The following is a 27571-nucleotide window of genomic DNA, read 5'->3' on the forward strand; positions in this document are numbered from 1 at the left end:
GGGCGGATAGGGTGCTGGATACTCCGGGCTCGTCAGCTCACCCGATATCTGGCTGAAGAACTCTTGGCACTGAACTGGAGACACGGACAGAGAGCGGGGGATGATGCCTGTCTCCTGGTGTCCACAATGCGCTCTGGCACCGAGCCCAAACCTATGGTTGCCCCCAACGTTTTCCCCCGTGGATCCCCGAACGCACATCCGAGGAAAAAGCACCCACCACACCGAGCAAGTCAGCGCCCCAGGACTCGGACAGAAGGGTGCAAGAGAGACCATCTTTACACTCCGACGCTCAGGGGGGACCTTGGTGGTCCGGGCAGCAACCCGTGGGGGAGAAGAGCAGGCGGTCGACATCTCAGGGTCAGAGATAGGGAAAGCGTGGGCGGGGGGAATAGGGGAGGGGGTTCGGGGAGAAGCAGAGCAGTGAGACTGCAATCTGGGGCAACACGGAATCTGCTGGGAAGGGGACTCAGCAGGTCGATCAGCATCCGTGGGGTGGGGGAGCCAGGAATTGTCCACCTCACAACCAGGTTTATTATCGCTGACATGCGTTGTGAAATTTGTTGTTTTGCGGCAGTACAATGTGAGACGCAAAAATCACTAAGTTACAGAACTAAAGAAAGAGTGCAAAATAAGGAACAAGGAGGTGGTATTCACAGGTGCAGAGACGGGAGGGAGCTTCACTGTGTGTCTGACCCCGGGAGTGTGTGATTGGACGTGGGGAGGGTCCCACCACAGTCCTGACCTATATAGATGGTGGCAGAGTGATGTGGTAGAGGTTGGGTGCACGGACTAACCCCACCCAGGGACATGGGAAGGGTCCCGCCACAGTGTTTAAACAGTAAGGAAGTTGTATGGTGTTGCACATGGACAGGAAGTTTCACCCCACGTGTATAGTGGTTAGTTTTGGACTTTATTGCAAAACAGATGGGATTGTGAAATGGGATGTCCTGGGACCAACCTCCGGGATGTAGGTGGCACCACATCTGGGGCACGTTCTGGGTCTAATGTTGGAGGAACGTCGTCGGTGTGTGTGTGTGACTCCCTACCATAGAGAGAGCCCCGACGTCCGGTCTTCCCTGGGTCCCTCCCTCCCGCCTGGCGCACTCCCCCTCCAATGCTGTCTCCCCCACTCTCTCTGTCTCGCTCTCTCTCCCTCTCTCTCTCCCCACTCTCCCTCTCTCTCTGTCTCTCTCCCCTCCATCTCCCTCCCTCACTCTCCCTCTCTCTCTTTTGCTGTATCTCTCTCCCTCTTCCTCTCTCTCCCTCTCCCCCTCCCTCTCACCCCCCTCTCTCTCCCCACTCTCTGTCTCTTTGCTCCCTCTCTCACTCTCCCCCCCCACCTCTCACCCTCTCTTGTGCTCTCTCGGTCCTCTCTCTCTCTCTCGGTCTCTCTGTCTCTCTCTCTCCCTCCCTCTCTCCCCCCTCTCTTCCTCTCCCTCCCTCCCGTCCTCTCTCTCTCCCCCTCTCTCTCCCTCTCCCCCCTCTCTCTCCCTCTCCCTCCCTCTCTCTCTCGTTCCCTCTCCCACTCCCCCGACCTCCCTCAGTCCCTCCCCTCGCTCGCCCCACTCACCTCGACAGCTCTTCCCGTCGCTCTGAAGCTGGTATCCATGGCGGCAGGAACAACTGTAGCTTCCAAGTGTGTTGTGACACAGGTGTTCACAGCCGGGGACTGCTCCTTCCCGCACAGAGCATTCGTCCACATCTGGAGCGGCGATTGGTACAGTCAGACACAGGGTGAAGCTCCCACCACACTGTCCCGTCACACACTCCCGGGGTCAGACACAGGGTGAAGCTCCCACCACACCGTCCCGTCACACACTCCCGGGGTCAGACACAGGGTGAGGCTCCCACCGCACCGTCCCGTCACACACTCCCGGGGTCAGACACAGGGTGAAACTCCCTCCGCACCGTCCCGTCACGCACTCCCGGGGTCAGACACAGGGTGAAACTCCCTCCGCACCGTCCCGTCACGCACTCCCGGGGTCAGACACAGGGTGAAGCTCCCTCCACACTGTCCCGTCACACACTCCCGGGGTCAGACACAGGGTGAGGCTCCCTCCGCACTGTCCCATCACACAGTCCCGGGGTCAGACACAGGGTGGCGATGTTCTGATCGAGCTGGGAGAAACCGAAAGAAAATCTATGGATAAAGTTGTCCTAAAACATCGGAGGGGTTGCAGCAGGACTCCTGAGCACCTTCCTTGAGTGTTTATTTCCACTGTGAGAACTTCTCTTGAAGTTTATCGCTGTTTAGACTGTTTGTGGGTGGCTGCTAACTGCGCAGTTATCTTGCCACAGCGGCTGGCATTGTGCCAGAAGCTGTTTTACCCCTACAGTGGGGAGGGAATCATCGTTTTGTTTCCCATTGACACTGGGGGAAGGCCCTCCCTCCTGCCTCGTCGTGTGTCTCTGTCGGTGTGGCAGTAGGAGTATTCCTTGGACATCTCAGACCTTTGCGGCCTTGGAATTATCCGGAACCGGCGGAGCCCCTCCTGGCGTTGGAAGTAGCCGGCACCTTGCCAGGAAAGGGCCGTTGAGTGTGGGTTGTTTCCAACTCCCGCGACAACAAAAGATTCCTTTCCATCTCGCTATCTGTTTAGGGAAGGCTACTCTGGGGCTCTGGGGATATTCTCCAGCTACTTGTGGCCCACAACCTCGAGGCGGCTGGACCGACGGGATCTGCTGATGCAGTAGGACCTGGGGAAGCGGTGAGAAGTTCCAAACTATTCCATGTAGGAACACCACCTGCTTTCAGTGACTTTAGCGTCGGGCACTGCTACCTTGACTTTGGCAGCTATTCTTCTAGTGGTTTTGTTCTATTTCAGACCGCAGTGCCACCATGTCGGATCAGACACCTGGGAGCCGCGGTCTCCTCGGAAGGCGCCCTGTTTCGGTCGGTGGAACTCAAGCGTGCGGTGCAATGCATTTTGCCCCCCGGACAAACCTTGCAAGCAGTTTCGGAGGCCATTGGAGGACTTGGTTGGTGTGGGTGGCATGCTGGCCTCCGAAAAAGAGTTCGGGAAGGCGGTGTCTTATCTGCGGACCGACGACCTGGTGCATCGGGCCCTCAGTGGGGGACTCACTGTGGACAAAACACTCCTGCAGCTGGAGCTGGTGACCGCTCCCACACAGTGGATTGTCCTTGGACACGTCAGGCCCTTCATTCCCAATGAGGTCCTCCTTCCCCATCTTGCCCTCTTGGGGCAGATACGGTCTGACATCACTGCCTTACGGCACAAATTTAAGTGCCGCAACCTCCGCACCGGTATCTCTTTCCGGCGCCAGCTGCTGATGCGGTTGGCTCAGGAGGAGGTTGAGGTTCGGTTCACTGTGCGGTATGAAGGGGCCAGCTACCAGGAGCAATGGAGCTCTGAGCGGCCACGGTGCCACTCGTGCGGGAAGGTGGGGCACTTTCGGAGGGACTGTCCCAATTCCCGGCCCAAGGTTTCCACCTCTGGTACAACTGTTCCCCCTCCCCCTCCCCCTGCGGATCAGGTGGGAGAGCCTGAGACCGCGGGTAGCGCGGGCGTGGGGCGGGACGGGGAGGAGCCGACGCGGACCAGGAAGGTGCGGAAGAAGAGCAAGCACCTCGGGAAGCAAACCCCTGGGGACGCAGAGCTCACGCCTGCCCCTGCGCCTCGTACCGGGGATCCCATTTGCCCTGAAGATCAGATGGGGTCTTTGGGGAGTGCACAGGTGGATGGGGTGTTAGAAATCGGGGCTGCCGGAGAACCGGTGGTCCCTACCTCCGTGCGTTCCTCTGGCCTAAAGAGAAGGAGGAGTCTTTCTCCTGGTGGGGTGGAGGGCGCAGATGTGCGGGAGTCACCGGAGGGCGTGGGACCCACCGTGGAGGTTAGCCACCAGCCTGAATCCCTAGCTGCTGTCTCGTGCCCTGGTGATCCCCCTGTGGTGGGTAGGGAACGGGACGGCCTCGGTGACATCGCACGGTAGGACGTCTCTACTGCCAGTGGTGGTGTTGCCCCGAGAATGGTGGCTGAGACAGCCCTGGAATATTCCTGGTTTTCAGTGTTCTAAAAGGGACAGGGAGGGGGGCAGGAGGGGTGGCGATACTGGTCAGGGACACTATTACAGCTACAGAAAGGATCCTCTCTAGGGTCAATATGGGTGGAAGTTAGGAAGAAGAAAGGGGCAGTTACCCTCCAAGGAGTATTCTATAGCCCCCCCCCCCCCCGGTAGCAGCAGGGATACTGAGGAGCAGATTGGGAGGCAGATTTTGGAAAGATACAAAACTAATGGGAGACTTCAACTTCCCAAATATTGATTGGCACCTGCTTAGTGCCAAAGGTTTAGACGGGGCGCAGTTTGTTAGGTGTGTCCAGGACGGATTCCTGTCACAGTATGTTGACAGGTCGACTAGAGGGTTTGCCATATTAGACCTAGTTTTAGGTAATGAACCAGGTCAGGTGACAGATCTATCGGTGGGTGAGCATTTGGGGGACAGTGACGACTGCCCCATAACCTTTAGAATTGTCATGGACAGGGATAGGAGCAAAGAGGATGGAAAGATATTTAATTGGGGAAAGGCGAATTATGAGGCTATAAGGCGAGAACTTGAGAGTGTAAAGTGGGGTGACATTTTTGAAGGGAAATGTACTATGGAGATGTGGTCGATGTTCAGGGATCTCTTGCAGGATGTTAGGGATAAATTTGTCCCGGTGAGGCAGAGAAGGAATGGCAGGGTGATGGAACAGTGGGTGACGAGAGAGGTGGAACAACTAGTTAGGAAGAAGAGGGCAGCAGACATAAGGTGTAAGCAGCAAGGATCAGACAGGGCTCGTGAGGAATATAGAGTAGCAAGGAGGGAACTTAAGAAGGGGCTGAGGAGAGCGAGATGGGGACATGAAAAGGCTTTGGCGAGTAGGGTTAAGGAGAATCCCAAGGCTTTTTACTCGTTCGTGAAGAGCAGAAGGATGACGAGAGTAAAGTTCGGTCCGATTAGAGACAAAGGTGGGAGGATGTGCCTGGAAGCTGTGGAAGTGGGTGAGGTTCTCAATGAATACTTCTCTTCAGTATTCACCAAGGAGAGGGGTCTTGATGATGCTGAGGACAGTGTTGGTAAGGGTAATGTTCTAGAGTATATAGATATCAAGAGACAGGATATATTGGAGCTGTTAGAACATATTAGGACAGATAGGTCCCCGGCGCCTGAAGGAATATTCCCCAGGTTGCTTCGCGAGCCGAGGGAGGAGATTGCTGAACCGTTGGTTAGGATCTTTGAGTCCTTGTTGTCCACGGGGATGGTACCGGAGGATTGGAGGGTGGCGAATGTTGTCCCCTTGTTCAAAAAAGGTAGTAGGGATAGTCCAGGGAATTACAGACCAGTGAGCCTTACATCTGTGGTGGGTAAGCTGTTGGAAAGTATTCTAAGAGATAGGATCTATGAGCATTTAGAGAATCATGGACTGATTAGGGACAGCCAGCATGGCTTTGTGAAGGGAAGATCTTGCCTCACAAGCCTGATAGGGTTCTTTGAGGAGGTGATTAGGAAGATTGATGAGGGTAGTACAATAGATGTGGTCTACATGGATTTTAGTGAGGCGTTTGATAAGGTTCCACATGGTAGGCTTCTTCAGAAGGTCAGAGGCCAAGGGATCCAGGGAGGCTTGGCCGTGTGGATTCAGAATTGGCTTGCCTGTAGAAAGCAGAGGGTTGTGGTGGAGGGAGTGCATTCGGATTGAGGGCTGTGACTAGTGGTGTCCCGCAGGGATCGGTTCTGGGACCTCTACTTTTCGTGATATTATTAATGACTTAGATGAGGGGGCGGAAGGCTGGGTTAGCAAGTTTGCAGATGACACAAATATCGGTGGTGTTGTGGATAGTGTGGAGGGCTGTTGAAGCTTACAGAAGGATATTGATAGGATGCAGAGCTGGGCTCACAAGTGACAGTTGGAGTTCAATCCGGAGAAGTGTGAGGTGGTACACTTTGGAAGGACAAACTCCAAGGCAGAATACAAGGTAAATGGCAGGATTCTGGGCACTGTAGAAGAGCAGATGGATCTGGGGGTTCATATCCACAGTTCACTGAAAGTGCCACACAGGGAGATAGGGTAGTTAAGAAAGCTTATGGGATGTTAGCTTTCATGTGTTGTGGGATCGAGGTTAAGAGCCGTGAAGTAATGATGCAGCTTTACAAAACTCTGGTTAGGCCACACTTAGGGTACTGTGTCCAGTTCGGGTCGCCTCATTATAGGAAGGATGTGGAGGTGTTGGAAAGGGTGCAGAGGAGATTTACCAGGATGCTGCCTGGATTAGAGAGTATGCATTATGAGGAGAGACTAAGGGAGCGAGGGCTTTACTCATTGGAGAGAAGGAGGATGAGAGGAGACATGATAGAGGTGTACAAGATATTGAGAGGAATAGATAGAGTGGACAGTCATCGCCTCTTTCCCAGGGCACCAATGCTCAATACAAGAGGACATGGCTTTATGGTAATGGTGGGGGGGGGGGGCAGAGTTGAAGGGAGACGTCAGAGGGAGGTTTTTCACCCACAGAGTGGTTGGTACATGGAATGCGCTGCCTGGGGTGGTGGAGGAGGCTGATACGTTGGTCAAGTTCAAGAGATTGTTAGATAAGCATATGGAGGAATTTAAGATAGAGGGATATGTGGGAGGAAAGGGTTAGATAGTCTTAGGTGTGGTTTGAAGGGTGGCGCAACATGGTGGGCCGAAGGGCCTGTATTGTGCTGTACTGTTCTATGGTTCTATGGAACACTCCATCCTGGATTTAGTGGTTAGTGCCTCCTTAGGGGTGGGAATAAATGGAGAGAGTGGTGAGGTGGAGACCAGCCCCTCCCTCTCAGGATCTGGCTCTGGGCAGAGCCCGACCACTCGACCCATCGGGATGCTCCTCGATCCCGGCTCCTGAGGCGAGGGATTTCCCCATCGTGCCGGCATTATTGCACCGTGATTCCCCAGATGTTTTGGGGGACAGCTCCTCTGTGGCTGTTCCTAGTGATAGGACTGAGGCAGAGGTGGAGACGGCGGGTGGGGCTGAGGTTCCCGCTGCACAGTGTGGGACAGGTGAGCTGGCGATTGCTGGTTCACACGGGGAGGGCACCGAGGACTCTGCCTGCAGTGAGGGGTTGGAAGGGGATTCGTTTGAGAGTGACATCCTTGCCCCTCACGATAGGCCCCCATTGATCCCTATAGAGGAGATCCAAGAGTTTATTCAGACCTCCGAAGGTGCGAAGCATCAACCTAAATTAGCCTCCCTATGCTGGGACAGCCTGCCGAGGCTGGTTAGGTCACTGCATGTCGCCCTTTGACAGAGGGGGAAGGGGAAGAGGGTGACCGTGAATAATAGGCGCCAGCTTAATACCTTCCTGGATGACCTAAAGAGAGACTTCAAGGCTGGAGGAGGCCACACTCGTTCGGAGGGTAGGGGGTCACCAGCTGGCTCTGGCACTACTCTAACCTGCAGGACAAAGAGCAGTCGTGTTCTTTCTGGGGCTTGCAAGGTGAAGAGCGGCTCTGCTCTGACTGGGAAGGGTAAGGGTGCCAAGGCCTAGTGTGCTCCTGACATGAGATACACCATAGCCTTAATGTGAATGGCAGCAGGGGTTCCCTCCATAGGTTCCATACTCTCTCTGTCCTCAATGAAGGGAGATATGCGGTGAGCCTCCTGCAGGAAACCCACACCATCCCCGGAGATGTCTCCATCTGTCTCCTGGAGTGGCAGGGAGGGGTCTACATGAGTCACCTCAACTCCACCTCCAGTAGGGTGGTGATTCTGTTGGCCCCTGTTTTCCAACCGGAAATTTCGTGACAGTTCAGGATGTTGTTCCCGGCCGCCTGCTCCAGCTTGCTGTGCGCCTGGACGGTGTGCCGCTGTCAACGTGTACGCCCCCAGGCGTGGGGTGCTGCAGACGGGCCTGTTCCATCAGGTGTCCAACTTGATTGGCTCCATTGACCCCGGGGACTGTGTTATCCTCGGGGGGTGGGGGTGGGGGGAATATTTCAACTGCACCCTCGAGGAGGGGGACTGCTCTGGCCTCCAGCGCAACCCGGCGTCAGCGAAGACCTTGAAGGAGCTCGTGGGTTCCTTTGACTTGGTGGACACCTGGCGGAACCTTCACCCTGACTCTAGCGCCTTCTCGAGGAGGTCCAGAGGGGGAGGCTCCCGCATAGACAGAGGGTACATTTCCCAGGCGTACGTCTCGGCGGCCTCCATGCGGCCGGGGCCATGCTCGGACAACCACCTCGTGTGGGCAGAGTTCATTCGGCCGCTCACGCGGGTGGGGTCCACGTACTGGCACTTTAACAACCGGCTGCTGGAGGACGGCCGATTCCGGGATTCGTTCAGAGCTTTCTGGATTGCTCGGAGGGGGAGAACGGGAGGACTTCTGCTCCCTAAGGCTATGGTGGGATCCGGTTTCTCTGTCAGGAATACACTAGGGGGTCGACCAAGGGGCGGGACTCTTGAGATCGGGCGACTTGAGAGAGAGCTGCTCTGACCGCTGGGGACCAGAGCCTGTGGCGGGACTACCAGGAGAAGGATGCGCTGAGGGCACTGCAGCTTGAGTGGTCCCGAGGCGCGTACGTGAGGGCACGGATCCAAATGCTGCACGATTTGGACCGTGGCTCACCCTTCTTCTCGTTGGAGAATCGGCGGGGAGTCCGCAAACAGCTGGTAGAATTGCTGGGGGGCTGACGGCTCCTCCGTCACTGATCCTGCCGGGATCACCAGGAAAATCTGTTCTTTTAACGGGGACTTGTTCTTGCCAGACCCATCCAGTGCGGATGCGTGCGGGGTGGTTTGGGAGGGGTTGCCAACGGTCGGGCCAGAGGAGGCGGAGCGGCCGGATGCTCCCATGACTCGGGCCGAGCTGTCTGCGGCTCTTCAGCAGCTCCGTATGGGCAAGTCCCCTGGCCTAGACGGCTTGATCGTCGAATTCCTTCAGGAATTCTGGGATGTCGTGGGGAATGATTACGCCCTTGTCTTGGGGGAGAGCTTGGCCACCGGGGAGATGCCCCTTTTATGGCGGAGAGCTGTCGTGGTCCTGTTTCCCAAGAAGGGAGACCTCCGCCTGTTGAAGAACTGGCTGCCGGTTTCTCTCTTGTGCACGGACTACAAGGTCTTCGCCTGGGCAATGGCCAACCGTCGCGGCTCTGTGCTGCGACGGATCATACATCCGGACCAGTCCTATACGGCCCCAGGCTGGTCCATTCAGGACAATATCCACCTGGTCCGGGACCTGATCCAGGAGACTGGATCCCCGGCAACGTTTCTCTCCCTTGACCAGGAGAAGGCGTTTGACTTGGGTGGATCATGGTCTCCTGGCGGACACTCTGCGGGCGTTCGGGCTCGGACCGCATTTGTGGTCCGGGTCCGGCTCTTGTACCTTGGGCAAGGCCAACGGTTCGTTGACGGCACCCATTCCGAGAGCAGTACGTCAGGGATGCCCCATATCTGGCCAGTTGTATGCCATCTGCGTCGAACCATTCCTGTGTCTCCTTTGGAGGAAGTTGATGGGTCTGGTTCTGCATGAGCCAGACATGGAGGTCGTCCTTTCGGCCTACGCCGACAACGTACTCCAGATGATGACAGACCCCATCGACCTGCGGAGGATGCGCGAGTGCCAGGAGGTTTTCTCGGCAGTGCCCTCTGCCAGGATCAACAGGGCGAAATGTTATAAACATAGAAAAACTATAGCACAATTCAAGGCCTTTGGCCCACAGTCGGCCACTGTGCCGACCATGTACCTACCCTAGACATTACTAGGCTTACTCATAGACCTCTATTTTACTCAGCTCCATATACCTATCTAACAGTCTCTTGAAAGACCCTGTCGTATCCGCCTCCACCACCGTTGCCGGCAGCCCATTCCACGCACTCACCACTCTCTGAGTAAAAAACTTACCCCTGACATTCCCTCTGTACCTCCTGCCCAGCACCTTAAACCTATGTGCTCTTGTGGCCACCATTTCAGCCCTGGGGAAAAGCCTCTGACAATCTACCCGATCAATACCTTTCATATACACCTCTATCAGGTTCCCCCTCATCCTCCGTCGCTCAAAGGAGAAAAGGCCGAGTTCCCTCAACCTGCTTTCATAAGGCATGCTCTGCATTCCAGGCAGCATCCTTGTAAATCTCCTCTGCACCCTCTCTATGGCTTCGACATAGTTCCTGTAGTGAGGCGACCAGAAATGAGCACAATACTCCAAGTGGGGTCTGACCAGGGACCTATATAGCTGCAACATTACCTCTCGGCTCCTAAGTTCAATTCCCTGATTGATGAAGGACAATACACCATATGCCTTCTTAACCACAGAGTCAACCTGTGCAGCCGCTTTGGACTCGGACCTCAAGATCCCTTTGATCACACTGCCAAGAGTCCTACCATTAATACTATATTCTGCCATCGCAAAATGAACCACTTCACACTTATCTGGGTTGAACTGCATCTGCCACTGCTCAGCCCAACTTTGCATTCTATCTATGTCCGTCTGTAACCTCTGACAATCCTCCAAACTATCCACAACACCCCCAACCTTTGTGTCATCCACAAACTTACTAACCCACCCCTCCACTTCTTCATTCAGGTCGTTTATAAAAATCACAAAGAGTAAGGGTCCCAGTACAGATCCCTGAGGTACACCACTGGTCACCGACCTCCACGCAGAATACGACCCTTCAACAACCACTCTTTACTCTCTGTGGGCCAGTCAGTTCTGGATCCACACTGCAATGTCCCCTTGGATCCCATATCTCCTCACCTTCTCCATAAGCCTCGCATGGGGTACCTTATCAAACGCCTTGCTGAAATCCATATACACTACATCTACTGCTCTCCCTTCATCGATGTGCTTAGTCACATCCTCAAAAAATTCAATCAGGCTCGTAAGACAGGACCTGCCCTCGACAAAGCCATGCTGACTATTCCTAATCATATTATACCTCTCCAAATGTTCATAAATACTGCCTCTCAGGATCTGCTCCATCAGCTTACCAACCACTGAGGTAAGACTCACCTCAGTTTATAATTTCCTGGGCTATCCCTAATCCCCTTCTTGAATAAGGGAACATCATCCGTAACACTCCAATCTTCCGGAACCTCTCCCGTCTCCATGGACGACACAGAGATCATCTTCAGAGGTTCTGCAATCTCCTCCCTTGCCTCCTACAGCAGCCTGGGGTATATCTCATCCGGTACCGGCGACTTATCCAACTTGATGCTTTCTAAAAGTTTCAGCACTACCTCTTTTCTAATATCTACATGCTCAAGCTTTTCAGTCCGCTGCAAGTCCCCACAACAATCCCCCAGATCTTTTTCCGTGGTGAATACTGACGTAAAGTATTCATTAAGTACCTCCACTATTTCTTCCGGATCCATACACACTTTCCCACTGCTGCACTTGATAGGCCCTATCCTGTCACATCTCATCCTCTTACTCTTCACATACTTGTACAACGCCTTGGGGTTTTCCTTAATCTTGCCCGCCAAGGCCTTGTCATGTCCCCTTCTGGCTCTCCTAATCTCTTTCTTAAGCTCCTTCCTCTTAGCCTTGTACTCTTCTAGATCTCTAACATTATCGAGCTCTCTGCCTTTTGTAAGCTTTTCTTTTCCTTTTGAGTAGATTTATTACAGCCTTTGTACACCACGGTTCCTGTATCCTCTCGTGACTCCCCTGTCTCATCGGAACATGTCTATGCAGAACTCCACACAAATATCCCCTGAATATTTGCCACATATCTTCTGTACGTTTCCCAGAGAACATCTGTTCCCAATTTAATCTTCTATTTTCCTGCCTGAAAACCTCATAATTCCCTTTACACCAAGTAAACACCTTTCTAGTCTGTCTGTTCCTATCCCCCTCTAGTGCTAACGTAAAGGAGATAGAATTATGATCACTATCACCAAAATGTTCACCCACTGAGAGATCTGACACCTGACCAGGTTCATTTCCCAATATCAAATCAAGCACAGCCTCTCCTCTTGTAGGCATATCTACATACTGTGTCAAGAATCCTTCCTGAACACACCTAACAAACTCCACCCCATCTAAACCCATCACTGTCTGGAGATGCCAATCGATGTTTGGGAAATTAAAATCCCCCATCACAACAGCTCTGTTATTCTCACACCTTTCCGGGATCTGCCTCCCTATCTGCTCCTCAATAATCTTTCACTATTGGGCGGCCTATAAAAAACACCCAGTAAAGTTATCGACCCCTTCCTGTTTCTAACCCCCACCCACAGTCACTCCGTAGACATTCCCTCCACAACGTCCACCTTTTCCGCAGCCGTGACACTATCTCTGATCAACAGTGCCACTCCCCCACCTCTTTAGCCTCCCTCCTTGTCCTTTCCGAAACACCTAAAACCCGGCACTTGAATCAACCATTCCAGCCCCGGAGCCATCCAAGTCTCCGTAATGGCCACCACATCGTAGCTCCCAAGTATTGATCCAAGCTCTAGGCTCATCCGCTTTGTTCACAATCCTCCTTGCGTTAAAATAGACACATCTCAAACCTGTCTGAACACTTCCCCTCTCTATCACAGCTTATGGTACTTACTCCTAACTTCCTCTATTTGAGAGCCAAACACCTCTTCCCCAGTCTCTCCAGAACAGATCCTACCCCCCAACAATTCTAGTTTAAACTCCCCAGTAGCCTTAGCAAACCTCCCCGCCAGTATGTTAGTCCCCCCGGGATTCAATGCAGCACATCCTGTTTGAACAGGTCATACCTGCCCCAAAAGAGGCCCCAATGATCCAGAAATCTGAATCCCTGCTCCTTACTCCAATCCCTCAGCCGCGCATTTAACCTGCTCCTCATTCTGTTCCTATACCCACTGTCGCTTAGCACAGGCAGTAATCTGGAAATTACTACCTTTGAGGTCCTGCTTCTCAACTTCCTTCCTAATTCTCTATAGTCTCTTTTCAGGACCTCGTTCTTTTCCCTACCTATGTCGTTGGTACCAATATGTACCACGGCCTCTGGCTGTTCTCCCTCTCCCTTCATGATATCTTGGACGCGATCCGAAACATCCCGGACCCTGCCACCTGGGAGGCAAACTACCTTCCAAGTTTCTTTCCTGCGTCCACAGAATTGCTCGTCTGCCCACCTAACTAAAGAGTCCCCCATCCCTCCTTACTCCTTCCCTACCCACCTGAGCCACAGGGCCAGACCCTGTGCCAGAGACACTGCCACTGTTGCTTCCTCCAGGTAGGCTGTCTCCCCCAACAGCACTCAAGCAGGAGTACTTATTGTCAAGGGCTACAGCCACAGGGGTAACTCTCTGGTACCTGACTCTTCCCCTTGCGCCTCCTCACTGTGACCCAATTGCCTGATTCCGATGGTCCCAGTGTGACCACCTGCCTATAACTACTCTCTATCACCTCCTCATTCTCCCTGACCAGACGAAGGACATCGAGCTGCATCTCCAGTTCCCTAACACGGTCCCTCAGGAGCTGCAGCTCGACACACCGGGCGCAGACGTAGCCTTCCCGGAGGCAGGGATACTCCGGGAACTCCCACATCTGATACTGAGTACAGGAAACCCCACTCATACCCCTTCCATAACTCAAGTCACCTACCTTACCCCGCCCCTTTAGCGCCTGTCCCTTGAGCCAAAGCCCAGAACACTCTGCTGCCGCTCCGAGGCTGCCCGCTGGATAGGGCGGATCGCTTTTTAAACAGCCCGCGCCTTACCGGCTGACGTCACGCTCCTGCGCAGTCCAGTCCCAACTATTCCCGATTAAAACTTATTAAAAAACTTATAAAAGAGAACCTTACTCAGCTAAACCTTACAATAAAAACTCTATGCAAAAAAAGAAGGAAAACTTATCTGTCCCAAAGTCCCGACCTCTGCCGATGCGAAACCCACGAAACTCATGTTCCGGACTCTTAGTGGGTCAGTGGCAGGTGGACTCCCTGCCGGAGGAGATGACTCCGTTTGCATGGAGTACCACGCATCTGCTCTACCTGGGAGTCTAACTGAGTCCCTCTGGGGAGACCTGGCTGGCAAACTGGCAGGACCTGGAGACGAAAGTCGTGGCCCGGCTGGGGCGCTGGTCAGGCCTCCTCAGGGTGCTTTCCTATCGAGGCAGGGTGGTGGTCATAAACCATCTGGTGGCCTCCATGTCGTGATACCGGATGGTCACCTTGACCCCACCCGCAGCCTTTGCCACGAGAATGCAGGGGAAGTTAGTGAACTTCTTCTGGGGAAATAGGAAACACTGGGTCTCTGCCGTGGTCCTGAATCTCCTGTTGGAGGAGGGCAGACAGTCGCTGGTATGTGTACGTGCACGGCTGGCAGCTCTCCACCTCAGGACCCTGCAGAGATTCCTGTACACCGGGCACCCTCCGTACTTTCTCCAGAGGGGCGCTGCCTCCATGAGGTGACGCGGCTACCGCCGGCGGGCATCAGCTGTGCTGCTCTGCGGAGGCTGCCCAGCTTCTATCAGGATCCACTATGAGCTTGGAACATGGTTGCCTCTGGCCAGGATCCCCCTCCGCTGGTGGAGGGCGGTGCTCCGGCTGAGAGATCAGATCAGCCGGAGCTGCTCGTCGGGCCCAGGCCCCGGAATGTTATCCAGGAGCCGGCCCCACACAACTTGAGCCACATTTAATCGGGACCCATTGTGCCCTTTCGGGATGCAGGTAGGAGGTACCTGTATGGGCTGCAGCTCCACACCCTCCACTTCCTAGCCGTTGTCCACCGTCCCAACACGCCATGGTGGTTGCTTTTTCCACCTGGGAGCGGGGGGGGGGGGGGTGGTGGGGGTTTTCCCAGTGGAAGTCCCTTTACGGAGGTGGAGGCTGCTTCACAGGGCGGTGCCCTGTAATAAGTTTCTTAGTTTGTGCATGGATCTCCCAGCCGACTGTCACTTCTGCAGGCTGGAGGAGACAGTGTACCACATGTACTTGGAGTGTGCGAGGTTGCAGCCCCTTTTTGCATATCTGCGGGGGCTGCTCCTCGCCTTCTGGCTGCACTTTAGCCCCAACCTATTCATCTGTGGTCATCCAGTAAGGAAGGGGGGGGGGGGGGGGGGAGCAAGGAGGGCTGAGGATATCTTGGTGATCTTGCTCCTGGGGCTAGCTGAGGTGGCTCTCCGTTGGTCCTGGAAGTGGGTAGCGGAAGGTGCTGCCCGGGTGGACGCCTCGAGATGTTCCGGAGTTATGTCTGTGCCTGGGTAGCTGTGGAGAGGGAACATGCGGAGTCCACGGGTACCACGGAGACATTCCGGGACTGTTGGGCACCGTGGGGGATAAATGCCATCCTTGGTAGGGATGGGGATATTTTAATTTAGTTTAGTTGTGTTAGTGGCTGTGTTTAGTCACTGTTATTGTCTCTGTTGTAGTTTTGTAGTATTGTAGATAGTATTTTGTAATAAAGGAATTTAAAAAAAGGGGTCAGACAAACGGTGAAGCTCCCTCTACACCGTCATATCACACATTCCCAGGGTGAGACACACAGTGAAGCTCCTTCCGCACCGTCCCCTCACACACTCCCGGGGTCAGACACAAGGTGAAGCTCTCTCCATACCGTCCCGTCACACACTCCCGAGTTTGTGTGATTTGGGGAGAAGCCAGAGTGTTTGAAGGAAAGCGGGAGATAGAGAGGTTGCTCTCACATGGAGACTTACCAATTGCTTCATAATAAATAAGGAATCCGAGGAATTGTCCCTCATTGGAGAAATCCGATTGAAATTCCAGGTCCATGGTGTTCCCTGTGGATGTCAGGACCCGACCTCTGGGTGGATTCCCCACGACAGAGTTATCATTCCCACAGAATACTCCGAGAGTTTTCCCCCCAGAACTGACCTGGAGGGGAGGGGTGGAAAGGGTTAAATCTCCATCAATGCAACAAACACACACGCACACACACACACACACACACACACACACACACACAAGCACACCACACACACACACACACACACACACACAGAGACACACACACAGATACACTTACAGACACGCACACACATGCTCACACTACACAGACACACGCACACTCACACAGACACACACACAGACACACACAGACACACACAGACACACACACACAGACACACACTCAAAGACAAACACACACACACTCACTGAGCGCGCACACACACAAATACACACACACGCACTCACACACTCACCGATCACACACCCACTGACACACAGACACAGTCAGACCCACCACACGCACACCGACACCACTCGGTGGCAGGACCACCAACACACCCACACCGACACACAGTCAGACCCACACCGCCCAGTGGCGGGACCCAACGACACACCCACACACAGTCAGACCAACACACACACCGCCCAGCGGTGGGACCCACCGACACACCCACACACACTGACACACAGTCAGACCCACATCCACACAACCCGGCCGTGTGACCCACCAACACACCCACACACACCGACACACAGTCAGACCCAACCCGCCCGGCGCTAGGACCCACCGACGCACAGTCAGACCCACACCCACACCGCCCGGAAGCGGGACCAATCAACACACCCACACACACTGACACACAGTTAGACCCACACCCACACTGCCCGGCGGTGGGACCCACCGACACACCCACACACACCGACACACAGTCAGACCCACACCGCCGGGCACTGGGACCCACCGACACACCCACACGCACCGACACACAGTTAGACCCACACCCACACTGCCCGGCAGTGGAACCCACCGACACACCCACACACACCGACACACAGTCAGACCCACACCCACACTGCCTGGCAGTGGGACCCACCGACATACCCACACAAACCAACACACAGTCAGACCCACACCCACACCGCCCAGCGGTGGGACCCACCGACACACCCACAACAAAACACACACACACCCACACCCACAGTCAGATCCATACACATACCGCCCGTTGGCAGGTCACACCGACACACTCACAACCACCGATACACAGTCAGATCCACGCCCACACCGTCCGGCGGTGGGACCAACTGACACACCCACTGACACACAGACACTGTCAGACCCAGACCCACACCGCCCGGTGGTGGGACCAACTGATACACCCACACACACCGACACACAAGACAATCAGACCCACAGCCACACCGCCCGGCGATGGAACCCACCAACACACCCACACACACCGACACACAAGACAGTCAGACCCACAGCCACACCGCCCGGCGATGGAACCCACCAACACACCCACACACACCGACACTCAGACACCGTTAGACCCACACCCACACCACCTGGTAGTGGGACCCACTGACACACCAACACCCACTGACATACAGTCAAACCCACACCCACACTGCCCAGCAGTGGGACCCACCGACAGACCCACAAATACCGACACACAGACACAGTCAGATACACATCCACAACGCCTGGAGTTGGGACCCACCTGCACACCCACACACACTGACACATAGACACAGTCAGATCCAGACCCACAACACTCGGTAGTGGGACCCACCGACACACCGACACCCACTGACATACAGTCAAACCCGCACTCACACCGCCCAGCAGTGGGACCCACCAACACACCCACACCCACCCACACACACACACACACACAGTCAGACCCATACACATACCGCCTGTCGGCAGGTCACACCAACACACCCACACACAGTCAGACCCACACACACACCGTCAGGTGGTGGGACCTACTGACACACCTACACACACCCACACCGACGCACAGTCAGACCCACACCCACACCGCTCAGTGGCGGGATCCACACACAGCCACACACAACACAGACCCACACACACAACGCCGGCAGCGGGATCCACACACACTGACACACACCGACACACAACCAGACCCACAACCACACCGACCCGTGGTGGGACCCACTGACACCCACCGACATACAGTCAAACCCACACCCACACTGCCCAGCGGTGGGACCCACCGACACACCCACACCCACACCCACACACAGTCAGACCCAAACACATACCGCCCGTCGGCAGGACAGAGCGACACACCCACCCACAGTGACACGCAGTCAGACCCACTTCCACACCGCCCGGCAGCGGGACCCACCGACAAACACCCCCCCCCCCCCCACACACACACAGTCAGACCCACACCCACACCGCCCGGCGGTGGGACTTACTGATACACCCACACCCACCGACACACAGTCAGACCCACACTCACACAGCCCTGCGGCAGGACCCACCGACACACCCACACACACCAACGCACAGTCAGACCCACACCCACACCGCCCGGTGATGTGACCCACCGACACACCCACAAACACCGACACACAACACAGTCAGACCCAAACCACCCGGCGGCGGGACCCACCGACACACCCACACACACTGACACACAGTCAGACTGTAGTGTGAAAGGTCATGGCTGTCATGTGACTGTGACAACACTGACCCCTCTGGCTGGGATGACACCATTGAGCACATGGCCGAAAGCAACACCACTGTCAATCAAGGTCTGGCTCCACCCACCCATCGGTACACACCTTGACCATTGGGCCTATGTAAGTACCTGTTGTACCTGGCCATGGCCCATTGTGCAGTTTTGAATCACCAAGGCTGGCTCCACTCAGTTCTCCGGCACTATAAAAGGTGCTGCACGTGCTGGATTTCTCTCTCTCTCCCTCCCTCCCTCCCTCCCTCCCTCCCTCCCTCCCTCCCTCCCTCCCTCCCTCTCTTCCTCTCTCTCTCTCTCTCTCTCTCTCTCTCTCTCTCTCTCTCTCTCTCACGATGTTGAGGTAAGCTGTACATGACTTCAGGGTGGATAGTTAAAGATCCTGGGGAGCGTTAGAGCCAATGTTTGTCCAGATTCAAGGTGTTCAGACATGGTATTGTTTATTCCTTGATCATTTGTAACCAGTTCATTGTGAGTGTGTGTGTGTGAGTGTGAGTGAGTGTGAGTGAGTGTGTGAGTGAGTGTGTGTGAGTGTGTGTGAGTGTGAGTGTGTGTGAGTGTGAGTGTGAGTGAGTGTGAGTGTGAGTGTGTGTGAGTGTGTGTGTGAGTGAGTGTGAGTGTGTGTGAGTGTGAGTGAGTGTGAGTGAGTGTGAGTGTGTGTGAGTGAGTGTGAGTGTGTGTGAGTGTGAGTGTGAGTGAGTGTGAGTGAGTGTGAGTGTGTGTGAGTGAGTGAGTGTGTGTGAGTGAGTGAGTGTGAGTGAGTGTGAGTGAGTGTGAGTGAGTGTGAGTGTGTGTGAGTGTGTGAGTGAGTGTGAGTGTGTGTGAGTGTGTGAGTGTGAGTGTGAGTGAGTGTGAGTGAGTGTGAGTGTGTGTGTGAGTGAGTGTGAGTGTGTGTGAGTGTGTGAGTGTGAGTGTGTGTGAGTGAGTGTGAGTGAGTGTGAGTGTGTGTGAGTGTGTGAGTGTGAGTGTGTGTGAGTGTGTGTGAGTGTGAGTGTGAGTGAGTGTGAGAGTGAGTGTGAGTGAGAGTGAGTGTGAGTGTGAGAGTGAGTGTGAGTGAGTGAGTGTGAGTGAGTGTGAGTGAGTGTGAGTGTGTGTGAGTGTGTGTGTGAGTGTGAGTGTGAGTGAGTGTGAGTGAGTGTGAGTGAGTGTGAGAGTGAGTGTGAGTGAGAGTGAGTGTGAGTGTGAGAGTGAGTGTGAGTGAGTGAGTGTGAGTGAGTGTGAGTGAGTGTGAGAGTGAGTGTGCATCCGTTCCCATCCATGCTGTCCCCACTTTTGTCTTTGTAAATAAATTTTCCCTTTTTAAAAGACGCGTCTGAAGCCCTCTGCCTTTAAGATCCGAAAGAACCTTTTCTCACAAGACAGACCCACACCCACACCGCCTGGTGGTGGGACCCACCGACACACCCGCACCCACCGACACACAGTCAGACCCACATCCACTCCGCCCGGCGACGGGACCCACCTTGAGCCGATCGTACACACAGTCCCGGGAAGGTTCCAACTGGAAGTACCGGAACTGAAGACGGACCCGATACCCAGGGGGCACCCCAACAGCCCACGAGGCCCTGCTGTCATTGGGGTAGGAGTCCGGATACCCGGGCGACGTGATCTCACCGAACATGGGGTTGCTGTTTCCGCTGACTCCCATGGCCAGGGCTGAGACCACCAGGGCCCACCTGTGGGGGTGGGGGGGGGGGTTATCCATCAGCGGCACCATGGCTCCTCTCTGCTACCACTCCCCAACCATCGCCCCCACTGCACCCGGTGGTCCCTGCCACCCCCTCCCTCCTGCCCCCCCCCCCGTGGTGTGAGACAATTGTCCTCCTTCCTCCCTCCCCCCCTGTGGTGTGAGACACGCCCCCTCCCTACCTCCCCCCGTGCACCCTGTACTACCTTAATGCACCCTGTACTACTTCGACGCTTTCTGTACAACCTCAGTGCACTGGGCAGTACCTCAACGCAAACTGTGCTCCGTCAACACACTCTGCACTACCTCACTGCACTCTGTACTGCCTCAATGCAACCTGTTCTCCCTCAATGCTCTCTGAACTACCTCAATGAACTCTGAACTACCTCAACACACTCTGTACTAGCTCAATACACTCTGTATTACCTCAGTGCACCGTGTAGCACCTCAGTGCACCCTGTACCACTTCAATGCACTCTGTACTACCGCAAACCCCTCTGTACTTCCTCAATGCACTATCCTACCTGAATGCACCGTGCGCTCCCTCAATGCATTCTGTACGACCTCAACACATTCTGTACTACCTAAATGCACCCTGCACTAACTCACTGCACTCAGTACTATCTCAATGCACTCTTTTCCTACTCAAAGCTCTCTGTACTACCTCAATGCCCTCTGTACTACTTCAATGCACTCTGTACTTCCTCAACTTTCTCTGTAGTATCTCAATGCACTTTGTACTACTACAATGCACCCTGTACTACCTCACTGCAGCCTGTACTACCTCAATGCACTCTGCACTACCTCAATGCATCATATCCTACCTCAATGCTCTTTGCACTCTCAATGCACCCTGCACCCCCTCAATGCACCCTGTACCACCTCAACGCACCCTGTACCACCTCAACACACAATGTACTACCTCAATGCACCCTGTACCACCTCAATGCACCCGATACTATCTCAATGCCCTCTGTACTACGCGAATGCTCTCTGTACTACCTGAATGCACCGTGTACTACCATGATGCACCCTGTACTAACTCAGTGCAGCCTGTACTACCGCAATGCACCCTGTAGTAACTCAGTGCAGCCTGTACCACCGCAATTCACTCTGTGCTACCTCAATGCCCTCTGTACTACGTCAGTGATCTCTGTACTATCTTTCACCCTGTACTACTTCAATGCACTGTGTATTACCTCAACTTACACTGTACTACTTGAATGCAGACTGTACTACCTAAATGCACCCTGTACTAACTCACTGCGCTTTGTATTATCTCAATGCACCCAGTGCTAACTGAATGCACTGTGTACTACCTCAATGCACCCTGTACTAACTCAGTGCACCCTGTACTACCTTAATGCATCCTGTACTACCTCAATGCACTGGGTACTACCTCAATGCAATCTGTGCTCCCTCAACGCACGCTGCAATACCTCTTTGCACCCTTTACTACCTAAATGAAACATGTGCTACCTCAATGCACTGTGCACTACCTCATTGCTGCCGGTACTACCTTAATGCACAGGATACTACCTCAATGCAACCTATACTACATCAACGCACTCTGCACTACCTCACTGCACTCTGTACTGCCTCAATGCACCCTGTACTGCCTTAATACCTTCTACACTACCTCATTGCACTCTGGACTACCTCAGTGCACCCTGTACTACCTCAATGCACGCTGTGCTGCCTCAGTGCACCCTGTGCTAACTCAATGCCCTCTGTACTACCTCAACTTATTCTGTACTACCTCAGAGCACCCTGTACTACATCAATGCACACTGTGCTCCTTCAATGCACCCTGTAAGAACTCAATGCACCCTGTACTAACTCAATGCACTGTGTACCATCTCAATGCACCTTGGACTACCTCAGTGCACTCTGTGCAACCCCAATGCATCAATTCACACTGTGCTACCTCAATGCACCCTGAACTAACCTAATGCACTGTTTACCACCTCAATGCACCCTGGACTACCTCAATGCACACTGTGCTACCCCAACGCACTCTGTAGTACCTCAATGTACCCTGTACCACCTCAATCCACCCTGCACCACTTCAATGCTCTCTGTACTACCTCAATGCCCTCTGTACTTCCTCAATGCACCCTACTTCCTTAATACAGTCTGTACTTCCTCAATTCACTCTGTCCTACCTCAATGCACTCTGCCCAATCTCAATGCACCGTGCACTCCCTCAATGCACTCTGTACTACTTCAACACATTCTGTGCTACCTAAGTGCAACTAGTTCTACCTCCATGCACCCTGCACTACCTCAATGCACTCTGTGCTTCCGCAACTTACTCTGTAATACCTCAATGCACCATTGTACTACCTCACCGCACTCTATGCTACCGCAGTGCACTCTGTCCAACCTCAAGGCGCCATGTACTACCTCAATGCACCCTGTACTACCTCAATGCACGCTGTACTGCCTCAATGCACCCTGTACTACCTCAATGCACTGTGCTATCTCAATGCACCCTGTACTACCTCAATGCACCCTGTAACACCTCAATGCACCCTGTGCTACCTCAATGCTCTCTATGCTACCTCAATGCCCTCAATACTAACTCAGTGCTCTCTCTACAGCCTCAACTTACTCTGTACTACCTCAATTCGCTCTGTACTACCTCAATGCACCCTGTACTACTTAATGCACCCTGCATTATTTCAACGCACCCTATACTAACTGAATGCTGTTTACTACCTCAATGCACCCTGTACTACCTCAATGCACCCTGTACTCCTTCAATGCACCGTCTACTACCTCAGTGCACTCGGTTCTACCTCAGTGCAGCCTGTATTACCTCAATGCAGTCTGTAATACCTCAATGCATCTGCACTGCCTCAGTGCAGTCTGCAATGCCTCAATGCACCCTGTACTACCTCGATGCACCCAGTACTACCTCGATGCACCCTGTACTACCTCAATGCACGCTGTACTATCTCAATGCACTCTTTACTGCCTTAATGCACTCTGCGCTACCTCAATGCACCCTTTGCTACCTCAATGCACCCTATACTCCCTCAATGCACTCTGTACTACCTATATGCACTCTGTACTACCTCAATGCACCCTTCACGACTTGGGCCGTGGTGGGGGAGTGGGGAGAATTGGGGCAGGCGGGTGCATGGGTGGTGTGGGGGGGGGGGGGGATGGGGGAAGCCCACAAGGTTACAGGTAGAACATGCAAACTCCTCACACTTCTCGAAGCAAGTGGCAAATCCTTGATTCCTGAAATTCAGCGATGCAACGATGGCTTTGCACTGAAGTGGACTTTGCTTAGTCCTGATTGTGTCCTTTCTAATAGTGTTCCATGGACCACTCCCTGTTCCCGAGAATGTGTGACGGGATGGTGTAGTGGGAGCTTCACTGTGTCTCTGACCCCAGAAGTGTGTGATGGGATGGTGCGGACAGAGCTTCACTGTGTGTCTGAGTGTGTGTTGGGACGGTGCGGAGGGAGATTCACTGTGTGTCTGACTACGGGAGTGTGTGATGGGACGGTGCGGGGTGGGTGAGTCCAGGACAAGAGGGCACAGAGTACCCATTTAGAACAGAGATGAGGGGAAATTTCTTTAGCCAGAGGGTCATGGATTTATGGAATTCGTTGCCACGTACAGCTGTGAAGGCCCGATCATTGGAGGTAATTAAGGAGGAGATTGATAGGTATCTAATTAGTCGGGGTATGAAGGGATATGGGGAAAAGGCCGGGAATTGGGGCTAGTTGGGAGAATAGTTTAGCTCATGGTGAAGTGATGGAGCAGACTCGATGGGCCAAATGGCCTACTTCTGCTCCTTTGTCTTGTGATCTTGTGATGTTGTGTGGGAGTGTGTGACGGGATGGTGCAGAGGGAGCTTCACTGTGTGTCTGACCCTGGGAGTGTGTGATGGGATGGTGCGGAGGGAGCCTCATCTTGTGTCTGACACTGGAAGTGTGTGATGGGACTGGGTGGAGGGAGCTTCACTGTGTGTCTGACCTCGGGAGTGTGTGATGGGACAGTGCACGTTGAACATGGAACACTACCGCACAGTACAGGCCCTTCAGCCCACAATGTTGTGTCGACTATTTTATCCTGCTCTGAGATCTATCTAACCCTTCCCTCACACATAGCTCTCCATTTCTCTATCATTCATGTGTCTATCTAAGAGTCTCTTAAATGTCCCTAATGTATCTGCCCCCACAACCTCTGCCGGAAGTGCGTTCCACGCACCCACCACTCTCTGTGTAAAAAACTTACCCCTGACATCCCCCTCATACCTTCCTCCAATCACCTTAAAATGATACCCCCTCGTCTGAGCCATTGTTGCCTTGAGAAAAAGTCTCTGACTGTCCACTCGATCTATGCCTCTTGTGCACCTCTATCAAGTCACCTCTCATCCTCCTTCTCTCCAAAGAGAAAAGCCTTAGCGCGCTCGACCAATCGTCATAAGAAATGCTCTCCAATCCAGGCAACATCCTGGTAAATCTCCACTGCACCCTCTCTAAAAGCTTCCACATCCTTCCTATAATGAGGCGACCGGAATTGAACACAATACTGTAAGTGTAGTCTAAAAAGAGTTCTAAAGAGCTGCAACATCACCTCGCGGCTGTTAAACTCAGTACCCCGACTAATAAAGGCCAACACTCCATACACCTTCTGAACAACCCTGTCGACCTGCGCGGCAACCTTGAGGGATCTACGGACATGGACCCCAAGATCCCACCCTTGAGGGATCGATGGACGTGTACCCTAAGATCCTAACCTTGATGGATCTATCGACATGGACCCCAAGTTCTTAAACTTGAGGAATCTGTGGATGTGGACCCCAAGATCCCAAACTTGTGGCATTGATGGACATGGATCCCAAGATCCCAACCTTAAGGGATCTATGGACGTGGACCCCAAGATCCCAACCTTGAGGGGTCTATGGGTGTGGACCCCGTTCCCAATGTTGAGGGATTTTATGGACTTGGATCCCAAGATCCCAACCTTGTGGGATCGATGGACGTGGACCCCAAGATCCCAACCTTGAGTGATCTACGGACGTGGACTTCAAGATCCCAACCTTGAGGTATCGATGGACGTGGACCCCGAAATCCCTCTGTTCCTCCACACTGCCAAGAATCCTGCCATTAACTTTGTATTCTGACTTCAAATTCTATCTTTCGAAGTGTATCACTTCACACTTCTCCGGGTTAAACTCCATCTGCCTCCGTTGGGGGAGAGTCTGCAAGCGGGGGGGGGGGGGGGGGGAGGGAGCAGAGCCTCGTAACAGAGGGGATGTCCATTTGGAATAGAGATAGGGGAAGAATCTCCTCATCCGAGGGGGAGTGGGAAGGGGTTTCAGTGAAACCGTGTCCACAGAGAATCGATGGCAAAGTGCGGCAGGGTGACGTCTGGACTTTGTATCGAGGACCGAGACCAAGGTCAGATTGTGAAACTTGTCGATGACACAAACATTGAGCGTCAGACCAGAGGTGGCTCCGAGTGAAACAGAGGGTGTTCTGGGGGGGTGGACAGGGGAGTGGGTATCTCCCCCCCCCCATTGTGGGGGTTGGGTGGGGGGAGAGGGTCCAGGACGTGGGAGGGTGCTAAGTCTCATGGAATAAAAGCATGGAGGAGAGGGAACATGGTGGGAGGGGAGGTAGGGGAGGGGAGACTGGAGAGGGGAGATGGGAGACAGGTAGACAGAAGAAGGGAGATGGGGCGAGACAGGAGGGGAGATGGGGAGGGGGAGACAGGGGAGGGGAGATGGGCAGACAGGAGAAGGGAGCTGGGGGAGTGGGAGTCAGGGGAGAGGTAGGGGAGGCAGGAGAGGGGAGAGGGGAGACGAGAGGGGAGACATTTCGGGAGGGGGCAGGACTCATACCATGAACAGCGGGGCCCCAGGGAGCACGGGAGAGAATAGGAGGGGGCATCTCGGGGTTGGGGGTAACGGGTACATGCCCCCCCCAGAAGTAGGGGTAACGGAATCGCTCGGGGGCACTTTCCCCCTCCGTCGGTCAGGGCTACGAGCGTAAGTTGGATCCGTGCGGTACCTCGGGGAGTCCCCCACACCACCACCTACCCCCCCACCCTGCACTCACCAGCCGGCCCCCCCACCCAGCCACCCACCTGCCACCCCCACCCTACCCCAGCTCACCGGAGGCTGTACGTGGACGACATCGGACGGACTTCCCAATGACACTGAGCAGTGAAGGGTCTGACCCTGGGAACGTGACTGGGAAAGGGGGCGGGGGCTGTGGTGGGAGGGGATGTTTAGGGAGGGGGCGGGGGCTATGGAGGGAGGGGGAGGGACGGGATGTGGAGGGAGGGGCTGGAAATAGAGGAGTCTTTGGATGTGGGGGGTGGGACTGGATCTGCAGGGGTGGTGACTGTGGATCTGTGCAGCCTATGGATATGGGGGGACTGGCTCTGGGGGGAGTGGATCTGGGGTGACTGGGGGGCTGTGGATCCGGGGAGGACGATAGATCTAGGGGGTGGGACTGTAGATCTGGTGGGACTGTGGATCTGGTGGGAAGTATGTATTGGGGGGGCTGTCTATCTTTGGGGGGCTGTGGATCGGGGGACTGTGGATCTGGGGTGTGGGGGCTGTGGATCTGGGGGGGACTGGATCTGGGGGGTATGTACTGTGGATCTGGGGGTCTGATCTGCGGGGACTGTGGATCGGGGGGACGATGGATATGGGGAGTGGGGGCTATTCATCTTGGGGGGGGCTGTGGATGTGGAGAGTGGGGCTGTGTATCTGGGAGTGGGGTATGTGGATCTGGGGGTCTGTGGATCTGGGTGGTGGCGCTGTAGATCTGGGTGGTGGGGCCGTGGATCTTGGGGGAATGTGGATCTGGGGGGTGGGACTGTGGATCGGGGGGGCTGTGGATCTGTGGGGTGCTGTGGATCTGGGTGGTGGGGCTGTGTATCTGGGGGTGGGGTCTGTGGATCTGGGGGCTGTGGATCTGGGTGGTGGGGCTGTGGATCTGGGTGGTGGGGCCGTGGATCTGGGGGGGCTGTGGATCTGTGGGGTGCTGTGGATCGGGGGGGGACTGTGGATTTGGGGGGTTGTGGATCGGGGGAACTATGGACCTGGGGGGCGATTGTGGATATGTGGGCTGTGGATCTGGGGGGATGTGGATGAGGGGACTGCATCCACGGTGAGGTCTGTGGATCTGGGGGGGGGGGTGGGACTGGATCTGGGGGGCGGGGCGGTGGATCTTGGGTCTGTGGATCCGGGGGGGAATGTGGATCGGGGAACTGTGGATGGGGGGGGGGGGGGGTTCTGTTGAGCTGGAGGGAACTGTGGATCTTGGGGGGTTGAGGGTCTTGGGGTGGGGCTGTGGATCGAGGGACTGTGGATCTGGAGGGGGAACTGTGGCTCTGCATGTCTGTGGATCTGGGGAGGCTGTGGATATGGACAGTGGGCCTAGATCTGGGCGGTGGGACTGTGGATCTGGGGGGACTGTGGATCTGGGGTGTGCCTGTTGATCTGGTGGGAACTATTTGGGGGGCTGTAGATCTGG

At 54.5% G+C, this 27571-nt stretch overlaps 1 protein-coding gene across 1 annotated transcript in view; it reads right to left on the bottom strand.

Annotated features, from left to right (window-relative positions):
* The window catches only part of LOC127587190 (mannan-binding lectin serine protease 1-like), a 57857-nt gene extending 31585 nt beyond the window's left edge, over positions 1–26272 (bottom strand). Inside the window, exons 1-5 of the mRNA XM_052045383.1 lie at positions 26200–26272; positions 19837–20050; positions 15612–15789; positions 1571–1702; positions 5–74 (exon numbers count right to left, since the gene is read on the bottom strand). Of these exons, the coding sequence (XP_051901343.1) occupies positions 5–74; positions 1571–1702; positions 15612–15789; positions 19837–20050; positions 26200–26222 (617 nt within the window). The 5' untranslated portion in view covers positions 26223–26272. The remainder of the gene's footprint in view (positions 1–4; positions 75–1570; positions 1703–15611; positions 15790–19836; positions 20051–26199) is intronic.
* Between the last annotated feature and the right edge of the window lie 1299 nt (positions 26273–27571).

This window comes from Pristis pectinata, chromosome 39 (assembly GCF_009764475.1).
Source record: "Pristis pectinata isolate sPriPec2 chromosome 39, sPriPec2.1.pri, whole genome shotgun sequence".
NCBI lineage: Eukaryota > Metazoa > Chordata > Chondrichthyes > Rhinopristiformes > Pristidae > Pristis > Pristis pectinata.